General features: G+C 43.2%; 2 protein-coding genes across 4 annotated transcripts in view; one reads left to right on the top strand and one right to left on the bottom strand.

Annotated features, from left to right (window-relative positions):
* Window positions 1-20769, bottom strand: part of side-V (sidestep V) — a 53295-nt gene that overhangs the window by 5808 nt on the left and 26718 nt on the right. The window contains exons 3-10 of the mRNA XM_033377310.1: window positions 7889-8024; window positions 3806-4014; window positions 3496-3740; window positions 1874-1946; window positions 1188-1339; window positions 917-1124; window positions 723-853; window positions 27-180 (exon numbers count right to left, since the gene is read on the bottom strand). Of these exons, the coding sequence (XP_033233201.1) occupies window positions 27-180; window positions 723-853; window positions 917-1124; window positions 1188-1339; window positions 1874-1946; window positions 3496-3740; window positions 3806-4014; window positions 7889-8024 (1308 nt within the window). The remainder of the gene's footprint in view (window positions 1-26; window positions 181-722; window positions 854-916; window positions 1125-1187; window positions 1340-1873; window positions 1947-3495; window positions 3741-3805; window positions 4015-7888; window positions 8025-20769) is intronic.
* The window catches only part of LOC26533523 (uncharacterized), an 88432-nt gene continuing 85976 nt past the window's right edge, over window positions 18314-20769 (top strand). The window contains exons 1-2 of one of the 3 annotated variants that reach the window (XM_015183808.2): window positions 18314-18811; window positions 18904-18967. In XM_015183808.2, the coding sequence (XP_015039294.2) occupies window positions 18810-18811; window positions 18904-18967 (66 nt within the window). In that variant the 5' untranslated portion in view covers window positions 18314-18809. The remainder of the gene's footprint in view (window positions 18812-18903; window positions 18968-20769) is intronic. The other 2 variants (XM_033377312.1, XM_033377316.1) reach the window with 2 other exon arrangements.

The raw sequence follows: 20769 nt of genomic DNA, 5'->3' as shown, positions 1-20769 counted from the left end.
GCAGAGAGTGGCAGTGTGGTACTTACACTTCACGTCCAAGTAAACCTCATTGCTGGACACGCTGCCCTGGAGGTTGCTGGCCCGACAGAAGTACTGGCCGTGCGAGGACTTTGAGATGCCCTGCAGCACCAGCGTCTGGTTGGAGATGATTATCCCGCGCGACGAGTGCAGTTGCTTGTCCTGTGTGGCAGCGGAGTGTGCGGGCGGGGGCAGAGGTCAAAAGAGAGAACAAAGGATAACGTTAATGTTGTGGGATGTGCTTTTTATATTTCGAGTAGAAATGTTCGATATTCAATTAACTGAACGATGTTCATTCTACGTGATTCAATTTACGATATTGTATTTACTATATTGCATTTACGATATTCGGCTTACGATGCTCAATTTACGTTATTGGTTTTATTTAACCATGTTAAATTTTCTCTTTACGATTTTTAATGCACTTTTCGATACAGGCTCTACGATTTTAAATTCATTTCATTTAATTACAATAATGAATTTCCCTTTAAATATCGACCTTTCATGTATTTGTATTTTTTACATCTAAAAGAAATTTACGGCATTCAATTAACTTTTCGATACTGATTCTACGATACAAAATTTACTCTATTCTAGTTACGATATTCGGTTTACGATACACATTTAGCGATATCGCTCTAATTTTTCTTTGTCTAATCTACGATATTTAACTATGGATCTGCGAAGATGTATCTTCTACTCACACTGTGATACCACTCCACACGCGTTATCGCCGGATTGGCCTTCACATCGCACTCCAAATAGACATCCGATCCCTTAAGCAGATTATTCGGATCCAGAGGAGCTCCCAGATTCAGGATGACAATGGGTGCATCTGCAAATGTTCGAGAAATGAGCATACAAAGGGCCCTCTACTGCTCTGATGGCCTCTACGTACGTGTCACGTTCAGCATGCGCGAGTCCTTGAGGTAGAGACCGGTGTTGCCATTGCCCAGCGTGGTCATCACCGTGGTGTGACCCTCTTGGAGCTGCTGCGACGTAATGCCCGCACTCAGGGAGATGGAGCAGACCACCTGCCGTTCATTGTCCTCCGGTACGGGTATCAGCATTAGCTCGGAAATTGTGGTATTCCCGTCAGCCGAGGTCTAAGCGGAGAGTTCCACATAATTATCGGAAACATCTGAGCGATGATGACGAAGATGACTTACAGATTGCGTGGCTCCTTTTAGGATCTGTCCAGCCTTCGACCAAATGATTTGCGGCGGTGGACGAGCACCGATGGCAGTGCAGGTGACGTGGGTGCGAGTGCCAGCTACCACTGCATGATTGAGACCCTGCAGCAGCAGATTGAGCGGAGGAACTATGAAAAGAGAATATTTAAAGTTAGAAGAGGTTACCACCACATGATTCTATTAGTTTTATGCAGCCCCTGGGCTATTGGTCTGCCATCAGGCGAGTGATTAAGTTTACGATATTCAGTTATGGCCCCACAAGGACAGCAGAGCCCACAAAATTCATCTGCATATTCCAAGGCTTCTCGTTTCCGCCACATCTGCGCATATGGGCGACCTTTATGGAAATGTTCATTATTTATGACACACATTTTATTATGCCCATCATTGGCCGCAACCGCCATGGGACCCACAATACGATTATCATGCGAGACCTCTACGTCGCCCGCATAACCATAAATGTGCATGAATGTGAGGTGACATCCTTGCGATGTGCGAGGTGCGCGTCCTCACAAAACTTTAATTACATTAATTTCCATGCGAAATGTCACGCCCACTCGCCTACACCCAAGCCACCCTCTGACTGTCCTTGAACTGTCCTGCTTTGGCAAACCCCAAAAAAGAAGAGGAATGGAATTATATTTAAAGAGTACACAACTTACGATTCAAGTCGAGGATTACTTTCTTCGAGAGGGCCGGCACCACATGCCCATTGGTGGCCTGGCAGGTGTACATCTGAAGGGAGAATTCAATGATTTATACAGATATTATTGCAATGATTGCCAATTAGTAGTAACAATATTCCACAAAACAGAGCAGGAGATGATAAATCAACCTGCTTAACATTTATTTCTAATTACTGCAACACGACCACTCGCCAAGACTAATCAATTATGCCCCAAGCTCCCTCTCTCTCTCACTCTCACTCTCTCTCTCTCTGCGGCCAGACACACAGAAATCGAGACCAAAGAGTTCAAATGGTTGGTAAATGTACGACCATATTCGATATCATAAATTCTCCAGCTACGAGTATTTTTTGGATATTAGTGGTTGCCCGTAACCCGATACTCTTTGGGCCCATATACATTTCGGCCAGTTTATTGGGCCAAAACCGAAAATTGTAACGTTGTCGAGCCATCAAAATATTTGCATAACTTTTGGGGCAGCACAAGTCTCGTTTCTCGATTGGGAAATAAGGTCATTAATTTCCATTTGGTTACACAATATGTACGATAGTCAGGGTAGTCCTATTGGGGCAGGTAGGGGGTCCAGAGGGTCATCAAAGTGCCTCTCTAGGTGTTTATTAATCTCGAACGGTTCTTGCGTTGTCTGTTTTCCATTTGAATCGATTGAATCCCAATCGAAAGCAATCAAATTTGATGGCTAATAATTGATTTATGGTTCTTTTATGCAGTGTTTTTAAATGGTTCTTTTTTCTAGAATGCGTTAATTACCATTTTATAGATATGAATGACTGTACTAGCATATCATTGTTCTATTAACGATACTCCACTTATAACAGTCATTTTAAGATATTTCACTGAGGTTATTCCACTTTTAATTTCCAAAACAGCATCACTCAATCATTGTCCATCAATATTCAAATTGTTTTCAATTCATTGATAAATTTTCTCTGGTTTTAAGATTTTTTTAATGGGTTTTAGCCACTAGAATACATTTGAATTTGTCATCTTTATGCTCCACTTATCTTTATGTCTCGTGATATTCCACCTCTTCACCGTGTCCATTCAACCGTCCGAGGTTTAAGCCAATAACTTTTGGTATTACATGACCAGCATTCAAGTGATTCCAATCCCTGGGCACAAAAGATGGTGGGCAGGCCTACTGGATGTATGGTCGGGGCAGGAGCAAGCGCATCAGAATGGCGGGATTAGTGCGGCACAACAATAATGTTCATTACATGGACCCCGAGGGAAATCCGCTTAGAATCAACAGAACCAAACAGAACACAGAGCACACAGCAGAGAGAGGGCAACCACAAGCCACCCAGGGAATGCAGGCAGTTGCATTTGATTTCTATTAGTCATTGTGCGGTCATGGCGGTCCCGCTTGCCACACGGACCGCTGTCGTTAATGGTGGCCGCTTTTCATTGTGGCACACCGAAAATAAATGGCCAGCGGTGCTCTGGGACCAGGAGAGAGCATTGTGCTAGCCGAGAATGAAGGCTTTGTTCCATTCAGAGCGAGAGCCGTAAATATGGCTTACGATATTCGGAGTAGGCCGCCAGCAACAAAGGTCAGTTGACCCGAAGAGGTCACTTACCGTCAATAGATCCTTCCGCTGGATGTTCTTCAGGCGCAGCACATTGCGCACCGAGCCGTCGGGCAGCACCTGAAAGGAGTCGTCGATGAGGGCATGTTCGCGCCACCACGAGACCCTCGGCGGTGGCACTCCACCGCTCGACAGACACGTCAGGTCGATGCTATCGCCCTCGAGGTAGGGCCCCGCTGTCTGGTCGCGTATCTCGGCCCCGTGATGATCCAGTATCGTTAGCTGTGTGGGTGGCACTACAGAGGGGAAGATGTCAGTTAGTTATGCCACTCCTGAGGAGAGAGGGGACGGGGGTACCCACCAAGAACTGTCACATTGATGCGCCAATTCCGTGTTGGTGACTTATGAAAGTCCACGCGGCACTTGTAGAGACCCGCGTCCACAGTCTGGATGTTCTTGATGCGCAGTGCGGGCGGATTTGTGTCGTAGTGGAAGTGGGCCTTCTTGTTGAACACCGTGTCATCCGCCCAGGGTATGGCCTGATGCAGGGGTCGTCCGCGGGCATCAAAGCTGCGGAATTAAGGGAAACACATAATTTAATCAAATGCAGAACCAGTATAAGGAAAGAAAACAGCTGGAGGACTATGGAGAGTCTTGGAATCTATCTTCAAAATTAACTAAAAGAAGTTCCTAGAGAAAACCCTAGGAAAACAACTATGACAAGGAGTGAATATATTTATTGAATGAAGAGAACTTCGACAATCACTGATAGAACCAAGGAATGATGTGCAAAGGAGAATGAGTAACGGCCAAATCGTTCAGCAAAGAAAACCCCAATAAATTGTAGTATAAATTTCTTTGTTAACATTCCCTCGCAAGGCCTCCTCCCTTCCCTCAAATAAACCTTCTACCGCCCTGCTCCGACAATTAATTGAACATAAAATTGAGTTCCCCACTAAAAGAGCCCTTTTGACACGTTTTAGACAAAAACACACCTTGCGTTCTCCAAGGGCCGGGCCAAAATTGTGTTGGGCCATTGGGCCATTGGTTCATTGATTTTATTGTTCAAACAATTGAGGAGACAGCGACGGACAACCAGTGAAATGTGTGTCAAATCCAGGGTATCCACTAAAAATAGAATACTTAATTAGCTTTCGCCTTGGGGCCCACAACAACTACATACGTATTTCCAGAGACCAGATACAGTGCAGCCAATGGCCGCCGAAAGACAACTTTGTTTTTATTGTTATGGCCAAGCCGGGCGTTTTTTGTTTTATGGCCCTCTGTGTTCTATGCATTTTGACAAAGTGCCGCATTAAATGTCAACGGAGCCCCAAGGCTCCCCTCTATCTGCCAGCTAAATCGTTAAATGCATTTACAGAACTTTTGATTTCCATTTGGCTTTCGTTTTTTTTTTCATTCCCTGACTTTTTTTAGAATTTTTAAATGGTCACATTTAAATTGGTTTTCATTCTCTTTTTTTATACATTTTTGTATACCCATTGGGTGTACAGAACGTGGGGGTGTATTGACTTTGTGGATGGCAATCGAGAAAGGCAGAAAAGAAAAGCATGATCCACTCCCGCAACGCGCTACCTTTTCGGGACTTATTTTTTCTCAGTCAACAGCTGGCTTCGTTGTGATTGGGTTGGGTGTTCAATTCAAGAGTATGAATAAGACCCGAAAGCGAGGGAGTGGTCCCTTCCGTAATTAAAATAATTTTTGCGTAAGAATCAAGAAAAAACTCTTTATAAATGTCAACAAAACTATCTCTTTCTTTATATTTTCTGGAACTATAGCCAACACGACAAACAGGGTATCCTTTAGTCGGAATATCCCCATATTTGCTCTTTATTTTGTTCATTTTTTCAGCACTTTTGTGGACCATTTTCCGAGTTAATTGGAAGAATCTTTATTTCTGGTTGGATTTAAACCTTTGAGTGAAAACATGGGAAATTATTTTGCTTTTTCCCGATAGTTAATGCCAATGCGTAAAGTCTGTAGAAGTGCACTTCTCCATTTTCCATTTTCCGTTTTGTAATTCGATAAATTAATTGATCAATTTAGCGCTTGTTCTGTTCTGTTTCGCCTTGCGGCTTAAGCGGATTCTCATTTTTTTTTTATACGTACATTTGTATACTTTTTATTTCACTTTGTTTTCCACGAGAATTAAATGTTGTTGTTGTTTTTTGCTTTCGTTGGGTGTTTTTTTGTGGCTTTAAGTTGCTTTAGCATTAAAATTTCGTTTGGTGACTTTTGGGTGATAAAAATCCATCCACATGGAAGCATTTTAAATTCTCTCTTAAATTCCCTCGCACTGAGTAATGGGAAAAATCTGTTCTTAAAAAAAGAGTCCATCCAGTTAAAGTTCAGTTGTGAAAACTTTACACGATTATCGCCACAGATTATCTCACATTTTGAATAGATCAGATCACGGGGTCCCCCATTTCTGGGCTCTCTCGGGATGATTTATCATTGGAGCCCACAAAAAAACATTGGGAAATGCACTCGAAAAGCCAAAGACAACAATGGAACACGGGATTAAGTGGCACAAGATGGATGGGATATTTGCTAATGGATTTTAAAGATAATTAAATTATGTTCCAAGAAGTGGGAGCGAGAGAGAGAGAGAGAGCGAGAAGAAAGCATACCTTGCTGGAAGAGGGGCAAAAGACAAGAGGCGAAAGGTTATCCCATGGGTTATCCATGGCAATTGGAAAACAAATTTCTCATGCAATTAATCTCTCGACCTTTTGCCAGAGCGTTTTTGGCCATATTGAAATTTCCAGCACGCAAAGAGAACCACAACAGACACAGAGACAGAAACAGAAACAGAAAGAGAAGAAAATTTATGAAGTGTAGAAAAAGCAAATTAAAATTGATGGAAAACAATAAAGAAATGCGGGCGGGTGGAAAGTATACATACCGAGAGGTGGAGATATCTGCATAAACCCCAACTTTATGCCGTCATAAAAGCTGAAAGCGGCTACCGCTACCTCCCCACCCAACGCCGCACATTTTTCCACCATTTCCTTCTCACGTTCTACTGGCTGTGGTAATTGCAATCGCCGCCAGCGAGGTCGCACTGTGGACCACATGAATGCACATCCTCCAGCGTGCGCATTGACACTTTGACTTGACGACCTCCATCGATTTTTCGGTACATACCCTTTAAAGAGGGCATTGTCTGTGAGTCCGAGTGTTTATTAGGCAAAAGAGGAACGATTTTTGAGCTGCCAGAGGCAGGTTCTTCGAGGAAATTCTAGATAATTCTGTCAGAGAAAAACTGAAAAGCATCTAGAAGCTCGCCTTCCGTGGTCTGCGACTCATTCAAAGAAAAAAAGAAATAAATTTAATGGAAAATAAAATACAAAAAAAATCAATTTCTGGTCTATTGCGCATCTGTCTGCTGTCTGCTTTCTTCGTTGAAGCTATCTACCTTGTTGGCTTTTCCTGGAAAATGGCACACACAAAAATAATATAAAAAGTGAGTTGCCAACGAGCGACCTTTGAACCGAATTGCTGCGCTGCCAATCAGCCAGTCAGTGGCTATATGTAATGTTACCTATCTACCAATTCTGTGTGCCTCCTGCCACACCCCCAACCCCTAACCTTTCGCCTGTGCACCCTATACCATCACTCACTCACATGTTCACCCTCTCCCACAATCACCTTTCACCCCCCCCAGTCCCCCAGTCTCCCAGTCACTCAGCCCACCAACCTTGTGACATTTCCTAGCCCACTGCCTTACAAAATACCGAGTATTTTCTTCGCTTTTTCGTTTCCCTTCCCTGATGATGAGCTTGTTAAAAATTGTTTAGGAACCAGGTTAAGGGGGGAGGGGGCAACGAGTATAGAGAGCCCACACCCCGCCCCCCCTTCCATCGGTGCACGTAGGTTCTTCTGTGTAAATAATGTTTATATCGTCAAATTCAACATAAATGCCTCACGTTAATAGAATTTATAATGAGACCTCTGCCCCTTCCCATCCATGGCCCCCTACATCCTACACTGACACCCTCGATTCATAATTGGCTGAAATTCCCAATGGAATCGAAACCGTATTCCTTCTGGGTATTTGGCTAAACAAAATATTAAGTGAAATTCATTTAGCTGACACTTTAGAGGGGTGTTACTGTGCAATAATCTCATGGGGGAGCCGACAGGGAATGTGTTTCAAATTCTGAAATTGAGTAAAGGGGATTTGGGGCATATTTTAAAAGAGATTTGGGGGCCGGCGGGGAATCTTGAAGCTTATAGCTTGGATAAAAGTACATACAGGGAGAGAAATTGTAAAGCCTATTCCATGGCGAAGGTATAATTAAGATTCACAAGGGAAGCCAGAGATTCATTCATTTTTTACTCCTACATCTTCTACTTCCTAATAGATGAACTCTTAAATCTTCTATTTACTTATAGATGAACTCTTAAATCTTCTACTTACGTATAGATGGGCTTCACATTGCCCTGACGATACCAGATGACCAATTGGACCTTGTCCGCAATCATTGTCCCCGGCAGCAGGTCGCAGGGTAGCGCCACCTCCGAGCCCACGGCAGTGAGTACCTCCGATAGGGGTCCTGCAAAAAGTTACGAAAATGTATATAGATATTAGCAAATGGCACAAGCACGTATATCTACAAATAAAGTATATAATTTTAATGTGGAGCATCCCCTCTTTCTCTGTACTTTTGAGTGTGCTATCATCGTGTTGTTTTTGGGGGTTGTGGCTTCACTTAATTGAAATATGTGAACTCTGACCTGACCCTGGACCCCCCCTCTCTTGCACCGTGTACCTTTGTGTACGGACAAAACTATAAATTGACTGACAGCTTGATTTCCCTTTGATGATAAGAGGCCCACAGTCGTCGCTGAAAGGGTTTGTTGGAGACGACAACAGTCGCATTGTGCGGATTCCAACATGGAGACATCATCATCGTAGACAACGTCGTAGCAGTGTCACCTCACAGCGAGTGGCGCCTCCACAGCCATCAACATCGATGGCATGCCATGCGATGGCACGGCGCTGTGCGTGCCTCTCGGCCCAGGGGGGAGGGGGGGCCTGGAGCTTCAATTAGTTGTGCAGCCCCCCTCTGGAGATGGGCGCGTGACACGTCCATGGAGACTTCACGCTGGCTGCTCTTACACCATTTTCAGGGTGTTGCCTCTATCTGGGTGTCGTGGAGCGATTGGTATGTGTATTTGGTACTATCAAAAGGCATTGTAATTATACAAATTATATTTTCCATATTTCGTATTGCAACACCAACAGCAGGGCGTTGTCGTACGTGCCTATATGTGGCATGCCAGCCACCCCCCTCCCATGAAGGTTTATGTTGAATGAATGCCTTTCCAAAATATTAATCAATACTTTATCTAGATTAGCTGCTCCCCGCTCCCCCCTATTCGGGAACCTTCTTCCTTTTCTGGCGCTATCTTTCCCGCTCTTTTGGCAACGAAATTCAATTATTTTAATGCATTTTTATTCCTTTAATGGGGGGACTTTTTAATGATTGACGGGTCAATTATTACCCGATTTGGGGATATGTGGCATCTGGCAAATAGAGGATATAGGAAATGGTGGCTTTTTAAGCTAATTAATGTAAATTAAATGATGGACTGAATGGCACATAAATGGATTGAAATTGTTGTTGTAGAAGGGAAATGGATGTAGAGTGGGATTAAAATAGGAACAGGGTTTGGAATGAGAGTTTAAGGGAATAGTAAGAGGAATAAAAACCAAATGAATTGGAATGCAATGGGAATATTGAAAAGGGAATGAAAGCGTGTAAATTGGGAACGGAATAGAAAAAAAAATGATACGATAATGATAAAGAAACAAAAGTTGGAATCCAACAGAAACTTAACGAGAAATGAATTCAATGGAAATGAAACAGGGATACGAATGTACAACATTGAAATGGGAATGGAAGGAAAGAACAGGCATATATTGAGATGGGAATGAAATGGGAAGAAAATCAGAAAATAATGCGCATTAAATGGGAATGGAATAGGAATAAAACAACAAAGATACGATACTGAAATTGAAAAAAAGTAGAAATATAATCAGTAGACAATTTAATGGAAATGAAACAGTGATCCGAATGGAATAAAACCAATGGGAATGGAAAGAAGGAACAGGAATATATCTAGAAGGGAATGAAATGCGATGCGTCGAAAAAAGAATCGAATAGAAATGGAAAGCATAGAGATCTAGTAATAAATATAAGCATAAATTAGATCCGAAGGAACAGCCTCGACATGTGTGCCTGCAATTGGACATGGTATTGGATTAACCATAAATATCCCATAAGCGGTTTCTCGCCCAATACAATTACAAGAATTTCTTAATGAGAAACCCCCCGACCAGCCATGCCCCAAAATGTCGATCGTTCCTGCCACTCACTCCTCGCTGCCTGGTTCGTTAGCGTTTCCTGATTTCCGAGCCATAAGTAACATTTGCCATTAGGCAATCGCAATCCTCCTCCAGCGATATGCATAAACACACTTAAACAAATTAAGGGCCCTTGGCCCCCGAGAGGGCTTCGAGAGGCGCCACAGAAAACAAAAAATAAAGCCCCAAACCGACGCGACGCGAAGCAATTGGTAATCGGATGAATGATATAATTCATTGAGGGCCCCAAATGCAATTTGTTATGGCACCGCAATGAAAATGAAAATGGAATTTCGATTTGGATTTGGGTCAACAGATCAAAGCGATTAGGCGACGAACAACGAAATGAGTTACAGATACAAATGGATCACCCCCTTCTCTATAGAGAAAGAGTTCAATTACTAATTGCAATCATCCGAACAAATGTTCACAGACGCACAACAAATGACGCTGAACTTTTGCAATCGATTCTGAATCAGAATGCTCTGATCTATTTCGATCTGTTTGATTTTTGGCTCCTCTCTGACCCTCCCAAGAGATTTATTGTCACACGCTCCGAATTGGATGGATTGATATTGATTGAATGATCGCCGCCGTCGACTCTGACAGATAGAGGGAGAGGGCCATTGGCTGGGGAAGTGCATTTAAGTGCCGTTCTGATTTCTATTTTTATTGGCGGGGAAATATTTTGACAAATTTCGTTGGATCTGTTGGCTGACTGATGGACATTTGGCTGCTAATGGTGCATGCAACAAATTTCCCGGCTCATGTATTCTATAATTAAGCGGAACATCGCATTGAGGCAAGCGACCGCCTGGCCAGAAACCAACGAAGCAACGCAGCAACGCAGCAACGTGGCAAGATGTTCGTTGTTCGTTCCGTGGCCCCGATGTTGTCGCCTCATAATTGTGCCACTTAATGTGGGCGTCAACATGATATGACCAAGTTGTTTGCTTGTTTCTCGCCCCTCCCGTTCTTTCCCTGTCAAAAACACATCGAGAGAGAGAGAGATACGAGGCTCTTGCAGTCCTCGGCGGCAGGGGACTCAATTTATGAACCAACGAAAAAATTCATTCAAGTTCGTGGAACATGGGAATCATATGTCATATGCCCAATGGGTCGGAGTGCATTCGATATTCTCGGAAATTCTCTATAAAATGTTCAATCTTTGAAGTTGTTGAGGGAGTTATCTTCCAGATGAAATCCATTCAATTTTGACAATTCGAGGGAATAATAGTAATTAAGGAGTGTGTTCGGAGTAGAATTTGGAGGACTCCAAGCAAATTGTGTGTAATCCCAGGATGTTCTTCAGTTTTAGGAGTATTTTAGAGTAAAAATAATAAATTCGGGGTAGATCTAAAGACCGATTTAGTTACCATTCATATGATATTCGGAGTAAATTGTGCAAATGTCTTTGTGACTCAAATATATTGAAGCATTATAATACGGCAAGCTTTCGTAGTAAATTCGGAGTAACTTAGAATATATTTCCCTGTCTATTTACTCAACCCACAACCGAAATGCACTTCAACTTTTTCCTTGAAATACAAATCCCACTCCGAATTCCATTGCATTTTCTGCCCCATCCCCGCACCCACATTAAGCCCAGTTGCATGCCCCCCGGCTGCACAACCATTCGGAGAGCTCATTTAGAACATTTGTGAAAACAAACAACAGGCCAAGTGGCCCGGCCCCCAAACAATTATCCAGTCCATCAGTCATCCCTGCATTTGCATCCAACGCGAGCCATCGATCTCCTTCCGAAGTTATTGATTTATTTATTTGTTTTGCCTGCAACTGTGAAAATATTTTGACAATCTCCTCAAGCGATGCCCAAGCTGCATGTCGATGAGGTAATTATTCAGATCATTTGTTGTTCGACGCCGCAGGGGGGGCGTCTCGCTCTGGGAGAAAGCACTCCGAAGAGCGCACAGTGGGCTGCATCTTTGAAGCTTTCTTCCTGGCGCCAAACAATGGCATAATAGGATGAACAAAAAATAAGAAAAACGCTCGCCTATACATCAGTAAATAAATCAAATTCGAAATGTTTATTCTTTCTTTCGAACAGCAGGGAGGCGGCAGAACTACTCACACAACAATATCTATAAATGGAATGAAATGTGGCGGGCGTGTATGTCAATTCTTCACTAAGAGCAGAGCTGGCTCTGACAGACGGAGACCCTGGCCAACACCTGAACGATGGCAATCCGGCTAACAATTGACGACGACAAATTGCCAATGACTCAAATGACGCCATCAGCAACAGTAGCAACAACAATTTCCACAACAGTGGCTACAAAAAGTACAGCAACAGCAACAGCAATGGTCGTAAAATGTTTTTTCTTTGATATTGGATACCCTTTTTTGGGGTATGGGTATTACGATGTTGAGCAAAGCTTTTTGCCTATAAAGGTTTTAGTTTTAAGGATATCGGGCTAAATCGTTGTAGAGATCTTGAAATATTTTATATATTGCATAGAAGCTTTACTATATCGTATAGCTGGAATGGTTGGTAAAAAATCCAATCTTTGCAAGAAAAATATATATTGTATCTGAAGAAAACATAATATAATGCCAGAAATATTAAATTCTCTCCTTTCGGAGTAATTTCGGTGTATATTCGAAGTTAATAAGGTGTAATTTTGGAAATTCGAAGTAATTTCGGAGTACATTCGGACATTATAAGGTGTAATTTCGGACAATTCGGAGTAATTTCGGAAATTCTGAGTAGTTTAGTAATTTTCGGAGTAATTTGGGGGGAATTTCTGCATAGGTAATAAAATCGTATCCCTAACATATATCCCACAGACCGTACAGATCCCATAGTATCTCTCAATCTGCAAGGGTATCCAATGATTCGACTTGCTAAGCATTTACTTCCTTTGTGTCGTTTCTTTTTGTGTTCCCTTTATTTCTATATTTTCCAATATAACAACAGCAACAAAGTCTCTGTCCCTGCCTCCCACCCGTTACCCCGCCGCACCGCCTGACGCTTGTCTCTTGGGCACTGGCTCTTCATCTGCCCCCCTCCCCGCCCCCCTCTCTATCTGCACGTGACCAATGACAATTTGCGAGCGACTGTCCATTTATGACCCGACTCAAGTATGGCTAGCGCCACGCCCCCTCCTCAGCCACTGTCGGTCAAATGAACAGCTTTAGTCGTTGTCGTTGCCGTCGCTGCCGTCGATTTGTGCTTTAATATTTCCTGCAGGCGGCATTTGTCGAATTTTAGGCGCCTCCATCAAAATGTCGTAGGCGGAAGTTGAAATTGCTGTTGCCTCTGCTGCTGATGTTGCCCCATGGTGGGGCATGGAGTATATTAATGTGGGATGGCGGGGGAGAAATAGTCATAATGCCAATAATACGATTGCCGATTGCCTTTGGCCCCAGAGTGAAGTGGTCTTGAGTGGATGGGGGTATGGTAGGGGGGCAGTGACAGGCTCACCTAAATTAAGTCCGAAATTAGCCCGGACAGCATCCATAATGTTCTTTTTCGATATCCACCCCACTCCCAGTCCCACTCTGCCCCTAACTGCCTTTGGCCAGCCTAATAAAGTTCTTTTGTTATTTCTTCGTCACAGGAAGTTGTAAAATATGGAAAATATTGCCATTAACGTCTCTGTTTCTGAGTAATTTCATTAGATTTCCATTAGATTAGCTCTTCCTCTCTCTGTCTGTGCCTATGCCTGTTGTTCACTTGAGGTTGGATGTCTCTTTGGAGCCTTTTTTAATAGAATTTCCTATAGAAAATGGTACGAAATATTATAAAATACTTTACAGAACAGTCTCGAATGTTGATGTGCTGAAAAAGTGCCCTTAAAATGATAATTTACTATCGAAAAAGCCGTCGATTAAATTTCTTTTAAGAGATGTTTGAGTATTACCCAGTAACTTTGACAAACTTTAGACGTCTGAGAAGTTCCCTCGCTCTATTTTATCCCCCAATCAGCCTTTTCTAGAACTTCCCTTCGAAATTCCTCCCCCACCTGCCGCTTCGATGGCGTGTCCGACCCACATCATCTATCCGCCACACGATGGCCGTCCATTGCCTGCCCAAAAGCATAACCTTACAGGTACCTAAAATATTTCTCTATATTAATATTTATGTAACCCTGACTCCTCAGCGCCCCCCTCCCCGCCCCCCGCGCTAATATAGTTATATTATTTATAACAAACATTTCCCCGACGAGTGGCTTAACGCTTTTCCCATAATCTTGGTTGAAAAATCTCCCACTCTTTGCATTTGTGGCAGCAAAACTAATTTTATGATGGATTACTTGGCTACGGTAATGGGTGCTCTACCCCTAGTCAGGGTAAAGGGGGGCCTAGGCAGTGCCATGCACCTAACCCGAAAGTGAATTAGAAATTGAAAGGAGGCGGAGGTGGAATGGGAGGTGGAGTGGGAGTTGGAGACGGTTGCACTTATCGCATTCGCTTCGCTGTCCATCAAATGCAGCGCCCCCTTGAGGTGTATCCCGTCTCCCGTCTCCCCTCTACCTTTTGTCCAGTCCACTCGTAGAACGTCAGAGTGCATTCGCCTTTGTTGACATTTGTGGAAATGCAAACAGAACACGCACGCACACGGCGATAGATAACCGGACTCGGACACGGATGGATACAGCAGATGCAGATACCCGTAGTCGTTGTCGCTGTCGTTGTCGGAGTCGCCTTCACCTAAGCCATCACTCAAAGTGATTAGATCGTTCCTCGGGGGTAATCGAGTGCACCGAATGGGGAGGGGGTGGGGGTGGTCGGATATTCGGGACAGATACAAGAGATATCTCGACGGATAGATAGAGGAATCCCAGACCTTTCCATTATGTGGGAGCAACAATTAGGTTTCGATTTTATTGCTCAATGAAGATCCGAGGGAATGTTCGAAGAAGTCGAAATGACGGTAAAACGTCGGGCGGAATGCACGGAATGGTTATGTTATGGTTTGTGGCCGTGTGTGCCCTTTGGTAAGTGTTCCCAGTTTTTCCCAGGTTTTAGTTTCAGTTGTAGTTCTTGCCTTTCCTTTTTACGATATTGACACGGGAAATCGTGACTTTTCCATAATGAAAGGGATTTACACGTGTTTATGGGGAGGGTCATAAATGTCTGTCTCGCTCTCTCGCTCTCTACGGCAAGGAAGTGCTCTGGCTCTCTTTTGTTGTTCAAACACTCAAAGAGCAAAAAGTCAAAATGGAATTATTATCACTGCCGCCTCCGTCTCTCTCTCTCACGAAGCAGACTGAGCCTTTACTTCGTGCACTCGGTCGCGCCCTGCCAAAAGGAGAAGCTTTCAGACTGCATTAGGAGACGGGCCACCAAGAACAACTGCATTGTTCCATCAGGCACTCTCTTTTGCTCTTCTCCCACTCGCACTCGCACTCGCACTCCCAATGCTGCTTGCTCTCCCACTAATACTTCCATTCGCGCTCTCCCAATCCACTGCCACTCGCACTCCCACCCGCTCTCTCACCTTTGACAAAGCTCTATCGGAGACTATCGGAGTGCTTAAGTGCTGCCGCTTCTTGGGCCAAAAAAGTTTCCATCACTTAAATTCGCTTTAAGAGAAGTGCAACCATCGGAGAGAGGGGGGGCTCCGGGGCAGCCTAATCGTTGTGCCACACGAAATTCATGCCGCATCAAATTACCTATCCTAGATATACTCCACTCCGAAGCCAAAGAAGATATTATGCAAAATAATATATAATTTTGATAGCACCCAATTTGAGCCTGTCATAACAAGTCCTGGCCCACCCTCCTCCACACCATGGCCTCCCTGTGCCTTTCCCCCGTGCGGGCTTCATCCTCTTCTGAGGCGAAAAAATCGATATATGTAAAAAATGTTTGCATGACTTTAGGAAATTTAGCAAACTTTTTCTCGTTTCCTTTGTTTTCCTTTCCTTTTCTGTGGTGCTGCTATGGGGCATGCCCCAATATGAGGCTTCATGGGATATGAAAAATATCTTTTAAATGCAATAAACCAACGAGAAAACGATACCAAACAAGGGGTGGGGGGAGTAAGGAAGGGGGGGTCTTGGTTTAGGAAAAACAAGACTCATAAAATTAATATGATATAATAAAGCAAAAATTTGCAAGCTGCCAAAACCATAACGATTGATTCTGAATTATAGCCCAAAGGCAGGACGAAAAAGAACTGGATGATATGAATAGGGGGAAGGGGAGGAGTAGCTCCGATACAAAGGCCACTTTGCCGCAATATGTTTTGCCTGGAAGGAGAGGAACGATGGAGAAATCAAATCGAATAAATAACACGCAGCTACAAGAGAGAGACTCGTACAAAAAATGCAAAAGAGAGTGGGAGTACCAGAGCGGGAGAGCAGGAGAGCAGCAGAGGTATTGCATGTCAGGCAACGGTTCGAATATACCAATACCCTTTCTTCTCTGAGGTATCAAACATTTGCTCAAAATCGTGATACCCGATACCAGCTGGCGAAGAGAAGCAGCAGCAGACGCAACCCACAAATTTTCGGCAATCAATGGCACACCAAGGAAGACAACGAGCGGGGGAGAGACGTGGCCGCAAGGAATTTCCAAGGGATTAGTTTGTCAGAGGAGAGGGGAGCTGGGAAGGGGGGAACAGAATAGAGGGAGTGCGGTCTTCCACTTGCTCCACTTCCACGCGCGCAGGGAGGGCAGCGAGCACAAAATTAATCATGGCATTGTTCGGCGCTTTTCCAAATAATAAATACTTCAGCGCGACTATAAAATAAATTACTCAAAATCATTTCACTGTCGAAACAGTGGACGGGAGACGGGAGGCGGGAGAGGAGAGGAGAGCAGCCACCAGAGAGAGCGCAGCATAGGAATGGGAATTGCCTGGAACGCAGCAGCCGCAGCCGCAGCGCAGTGGATCACGACTTGAGGGATGTATGTATGTATGTAGTGGAGCATGATCAATAGGCAGCAGGAGTGTGGAGTGTGGAGGAGAGGCGGGGGCGTGGTATGCGTGTTTGGACAGTTTTAACTTTTGGTTTCAGTTTTCCCGGTTTTCGCTGTGTGCGTGCGTCAACTTCAAATGAAAGCAAAATGTCAGGGGAATTTGTTGATCATTAATTATGTCGCACAAAAACATTTCAGCCACTTAGGGGCCCCATGAATGGGCGGCGTACGCCCGAGAGAGCACGGGGGAACGCGAGCAGCAACAGAAAAGTCAAAACAGCTTCCAGAATCCAAGAGAAACAACTACCACGCGATCCACAAAAGAACAAAATAGCATACACAGAAACATCATCCACAACAGTTGCTGTTGTTGAGAGAGCGGGGGAGCGGGCGGCACTTGTCAGCATCAAAGAAATAATAATAAAGCCAAGGCCCTGAGCCCAAAGCCACCCCCGAACTGTCACGCGCATTAAAATTGCTTTTCCTGCTTGTTCTTTTTACACTCAATCTTTCTAATTCTTCTTTCAGTTGCATTTCTGGCTGCCTTGCTTCCTATTTCCTCACTTCCACCTGCTTCCACGAATCTCTGCTCTGCTGCTGCCGGCGTTCGTAATGATATTCCAATAAGAGTGGCTTCTGAAGAGAGCAAAGGCAGAGAGAGGGAGAGTGGAGAGTGGGAGAAAAGGTTTGGCCATCAAACACAAAAAGATCATTCACTCACTAAATATTTTATGATTGTTAATTGTTAATAAAGGCAAATGTTAATGATTCTACACAGATAAATAATTAATTAACAGTAACAAAGCATTTACATTTACGTTACAGCGCTGTTAAAACAATTGAGTGACAACATAGGTAAATGAGTGCTCTGCACTTTCTACTCCCATGACCCGCTCTCTCCACAAGTCGCTCTTATTGGAAGTCGATCAGGTGAGCCGATTCTTTTAAAAGCAGAGCGCCGACGCCTCACGCTCAGTTCGCGAAAAAAAACCTCAGAGGGCAGCGGTCGGTTCGGTCACGCAAGTGTTGGTGCAAAAAAGGTAAAGAAAGGAAAACTTTAGAAAAATGCAATAAATATTGCACAAAATATTAGGAACATTTTCGCCGAAGGCATTTCTCGATAAATGAAAGAAAAATTGCTTGACCTCTGTATGCTTTAAGCTGTGACGCCCTTTGCTGCTGTATGCTTTAAGCTGTGACGCCTGGCCAGTACACGGATTAAATTATTTGCGCAATTAAATCAATAATGCGAATGCTTTTCTGCATATAAGTGATTAATAATCGTATAATAATGTTTTCAAATCAGCAGCAGATCAAAAAGGAGGGAATGCAGAGATGGAGAGCAAAAAGTGAAAAAAGCCGCAGATAGCCTGGAATGTGTGTGCAAAAAGAAAAGCGGAAAGAGGAAGCAGTATGAAAAGCAGTGGCGAAGTGAAGTGCAGTGCAGTGCAAGTGAAGTGAAGTGCAGTGCAAGTGAAGTGCAGTGCAAGTGAAGTGATGGAAGAGCAGTAGGAACAGGACAAAGCAAGGCTGGAAAATGAGCAACGAGTTCCAAGAAATGAAAAATATAAACAATTTTTTCGTTTTTTCGAGTTTTATTTATATATATAACATTATTGTTATACAAAATATTGCATAAAATCAAATTTCACAATATTTTTTTCGAGGGTTATGAAAAAACGAAGGAAAAGGAAGTAGCATAAAATGAGAGAGGAAGCAAGGGTGGGAGAAGTGAAGTGCAAGTGAAGTTCAGTGCAGTGGAAGTGAATAGATGGGAAAGCAATAGGAACTAGAAAAAGCAATACGGGAATATCAGTACATGAAAATTATAAACATTTTTACCTTTTTTCGAGTGTTATACAGTGTTATATAAAATCAAATTTCACCAAATTTATTTCGAGTGTATATGAAAGCGAAATAAGTGAGAAGGAAGAAAAGCGTCGCAAAAGAAAGCAGTATAAAAGTGAAAGAATGAGAAGCAAAGCCGAAAAAAGTGGAAAAAGTGTAGTGAAGGGAAAGAAGGAGGATCAGTAAAGCAACAAGGAGCAAGGGTGCATATTTTCCAAAACGAAAGCGAAAAATGTAAATAGTTTCACACAATTTTGTTTTATTTTTGTTGAATATGTATATTTTTATACAAAGTTTTATACAAAAATGCTTTCCCATTTTTTCAGGTGCATTACATTGTTATACAAAGTGAAGCGAAACTGGATGAAGAAAAAGCTTTTCCTGGCACATGTACGTGGTTCATTTGGTACATTTTCCATACAATAATTTAAAAATCCAGCCAGAGAGAGAGACGGCACTCTCTTGGAACACCTCGTCCCATATATGTATATATGTATACTTTGTCACACTCCCTCTCTCTTTTTCTCCTAGCCAATTCCTTTTGCAATTTTCAAGGCTCCCACCTCCCCCTCCTCCTCTCTCTATCTCGCTGGCTCGTTGACAGCTTTAAGCCCTACCGATTTATGTGGAATTGAAACTAAATTTCATGTGCATATTTTTGCTGGATTTTCACCATTTCACTTTTCTATTTTCCTCCTCGAACCGCTGGAAAAACTGGAACAGCAATATCACAATTTTTTGTTTGTTCTTTTTGGTTCGTATTATTATTTTTGTTTTTATTGCATTCGGGTTTTCCATCTCCCTCCCATTTTTGGCGGCGCACAGCCACTTCCGCTCCAAAGTTTTTTTTCGTTTTAATTTTTGTTGCTTTTGGAGCTAGAGGGGGGAATATTTATACGTCAGCGCCTGTCTGCCACCACTCCCCCACCCAGTGGCTGCCCAACTCCCTCTCCCTTTCCTTCTAGTAAAATATTGCCTTAGTCTCGGGGTTTTTTCTTTTAATTTGGAGCAAAATGTCAAAAAAGCAACACAAAAAATTAAGTAAACAAACTATAAAAGCAGATTATAAAGATCCATAAACAACGTCTCTCGGCGACGGCGACGGCAACGCAGATATGCAAATGAAAACTGGGGAAAACTGTGGAGAGGGGGGCGGAAAACTAGCTTGAATCGTTGATAACTTCATTAACAAATTAAGGCAGTGGGGGCGGGGCAGGGCAAAGATAGGACAGGGGACAGTGGACAGGGGGGGGAGCGCAACTAATTTGTAAATTATTCGTATATTGTCAAGCGTTATTCATGAATATTCAAGCATATTCATGCTTGGCGTCTCATAAAATTCACTCTTTAAAAGCGGGAGATAAGTGAAGAGAGGAAGGAGGGGAGAAAGAGAGAGAGAGAGAGAGAGAGAGAGAGAGAGAGAGAGAAAGGAAGCAGCAGTCTTATTGTTTAGAGACCACCCATCAATCGCCTTGGGGAAAAACCGAGCATATTTATGGGTAGGAAATGTCTCTAATTTGTAAACCTCATCCAACACACGTGCGCTCTCTCTCTCTCATCATACTCTCTCTCTCTTGCTCTCCATCTGTGCCGCTCTGTTTCTCTGACAGATAATTTGTCAGATAATGGCTCATCTATCAGTTTTCTCGACAAGATTGATGGCTGGATAATGCGATTGATAAATCTCCATTATTTCGAAAGCATCCTTTTTCCTTTTTTCGAGTTAATTTTGAGAGAAAAGCGATTCGGCGAAGGACTCTCGACAATGATTTGATTTTTGGCCATGTCACTTGCCATGTCATTCCCCCTCACCCAGAGTGGGGAGTAAGAGAGAGACAGAGAGGTGATTTCTCTGGTGATTTCCACCAGCACGCCCACCATTTATCATTGGGCCCAAAACGAAGGTAGAACATAAGTGACTCCAAACGACAGGCCAAGAGAAATTGTGGCACAGCAATAAAATTGTCTACTGATTGGCCTCATCATTCGATGGATGGATAGAATGGATGGGGAATGGATATGAATGGTACTCACATTCACATTCACAGCTACCATTGTGATGGAAATGCGGGGACACGTGACTCCGACTCTCTCTGTAGCTCTCTCTCTCTAGCTCTTTGTAGGTGTGATCGTTAAATACTTTGAGGAGGCATGGCATCCATAAAGATTCACCAATTGATTTTGGATCAAAT

The sequence above is a fragment of the Drosophila pseudoobscura genome, chromosome 3 (genome assembly GCF_009870125.1).
Source record: "Drosophila pseudoobscura strain MV-25-SWS-2005 chromosome 3, UCI_Dpse_MV25, whole genome shotgun sequence".
Classification (NCBI taxonomy): Eukaryota; Metazoa; Arthropoda; class Insecta; order Diptera; family Drosophilidae; genus Drosophila; species Drosophila pseudoobscura.
The sequence above is the reverse complement of the archived record's forward strand: the minus strand, read 5'-3'. Positions and strand labels throughout refer to the sequence as shown.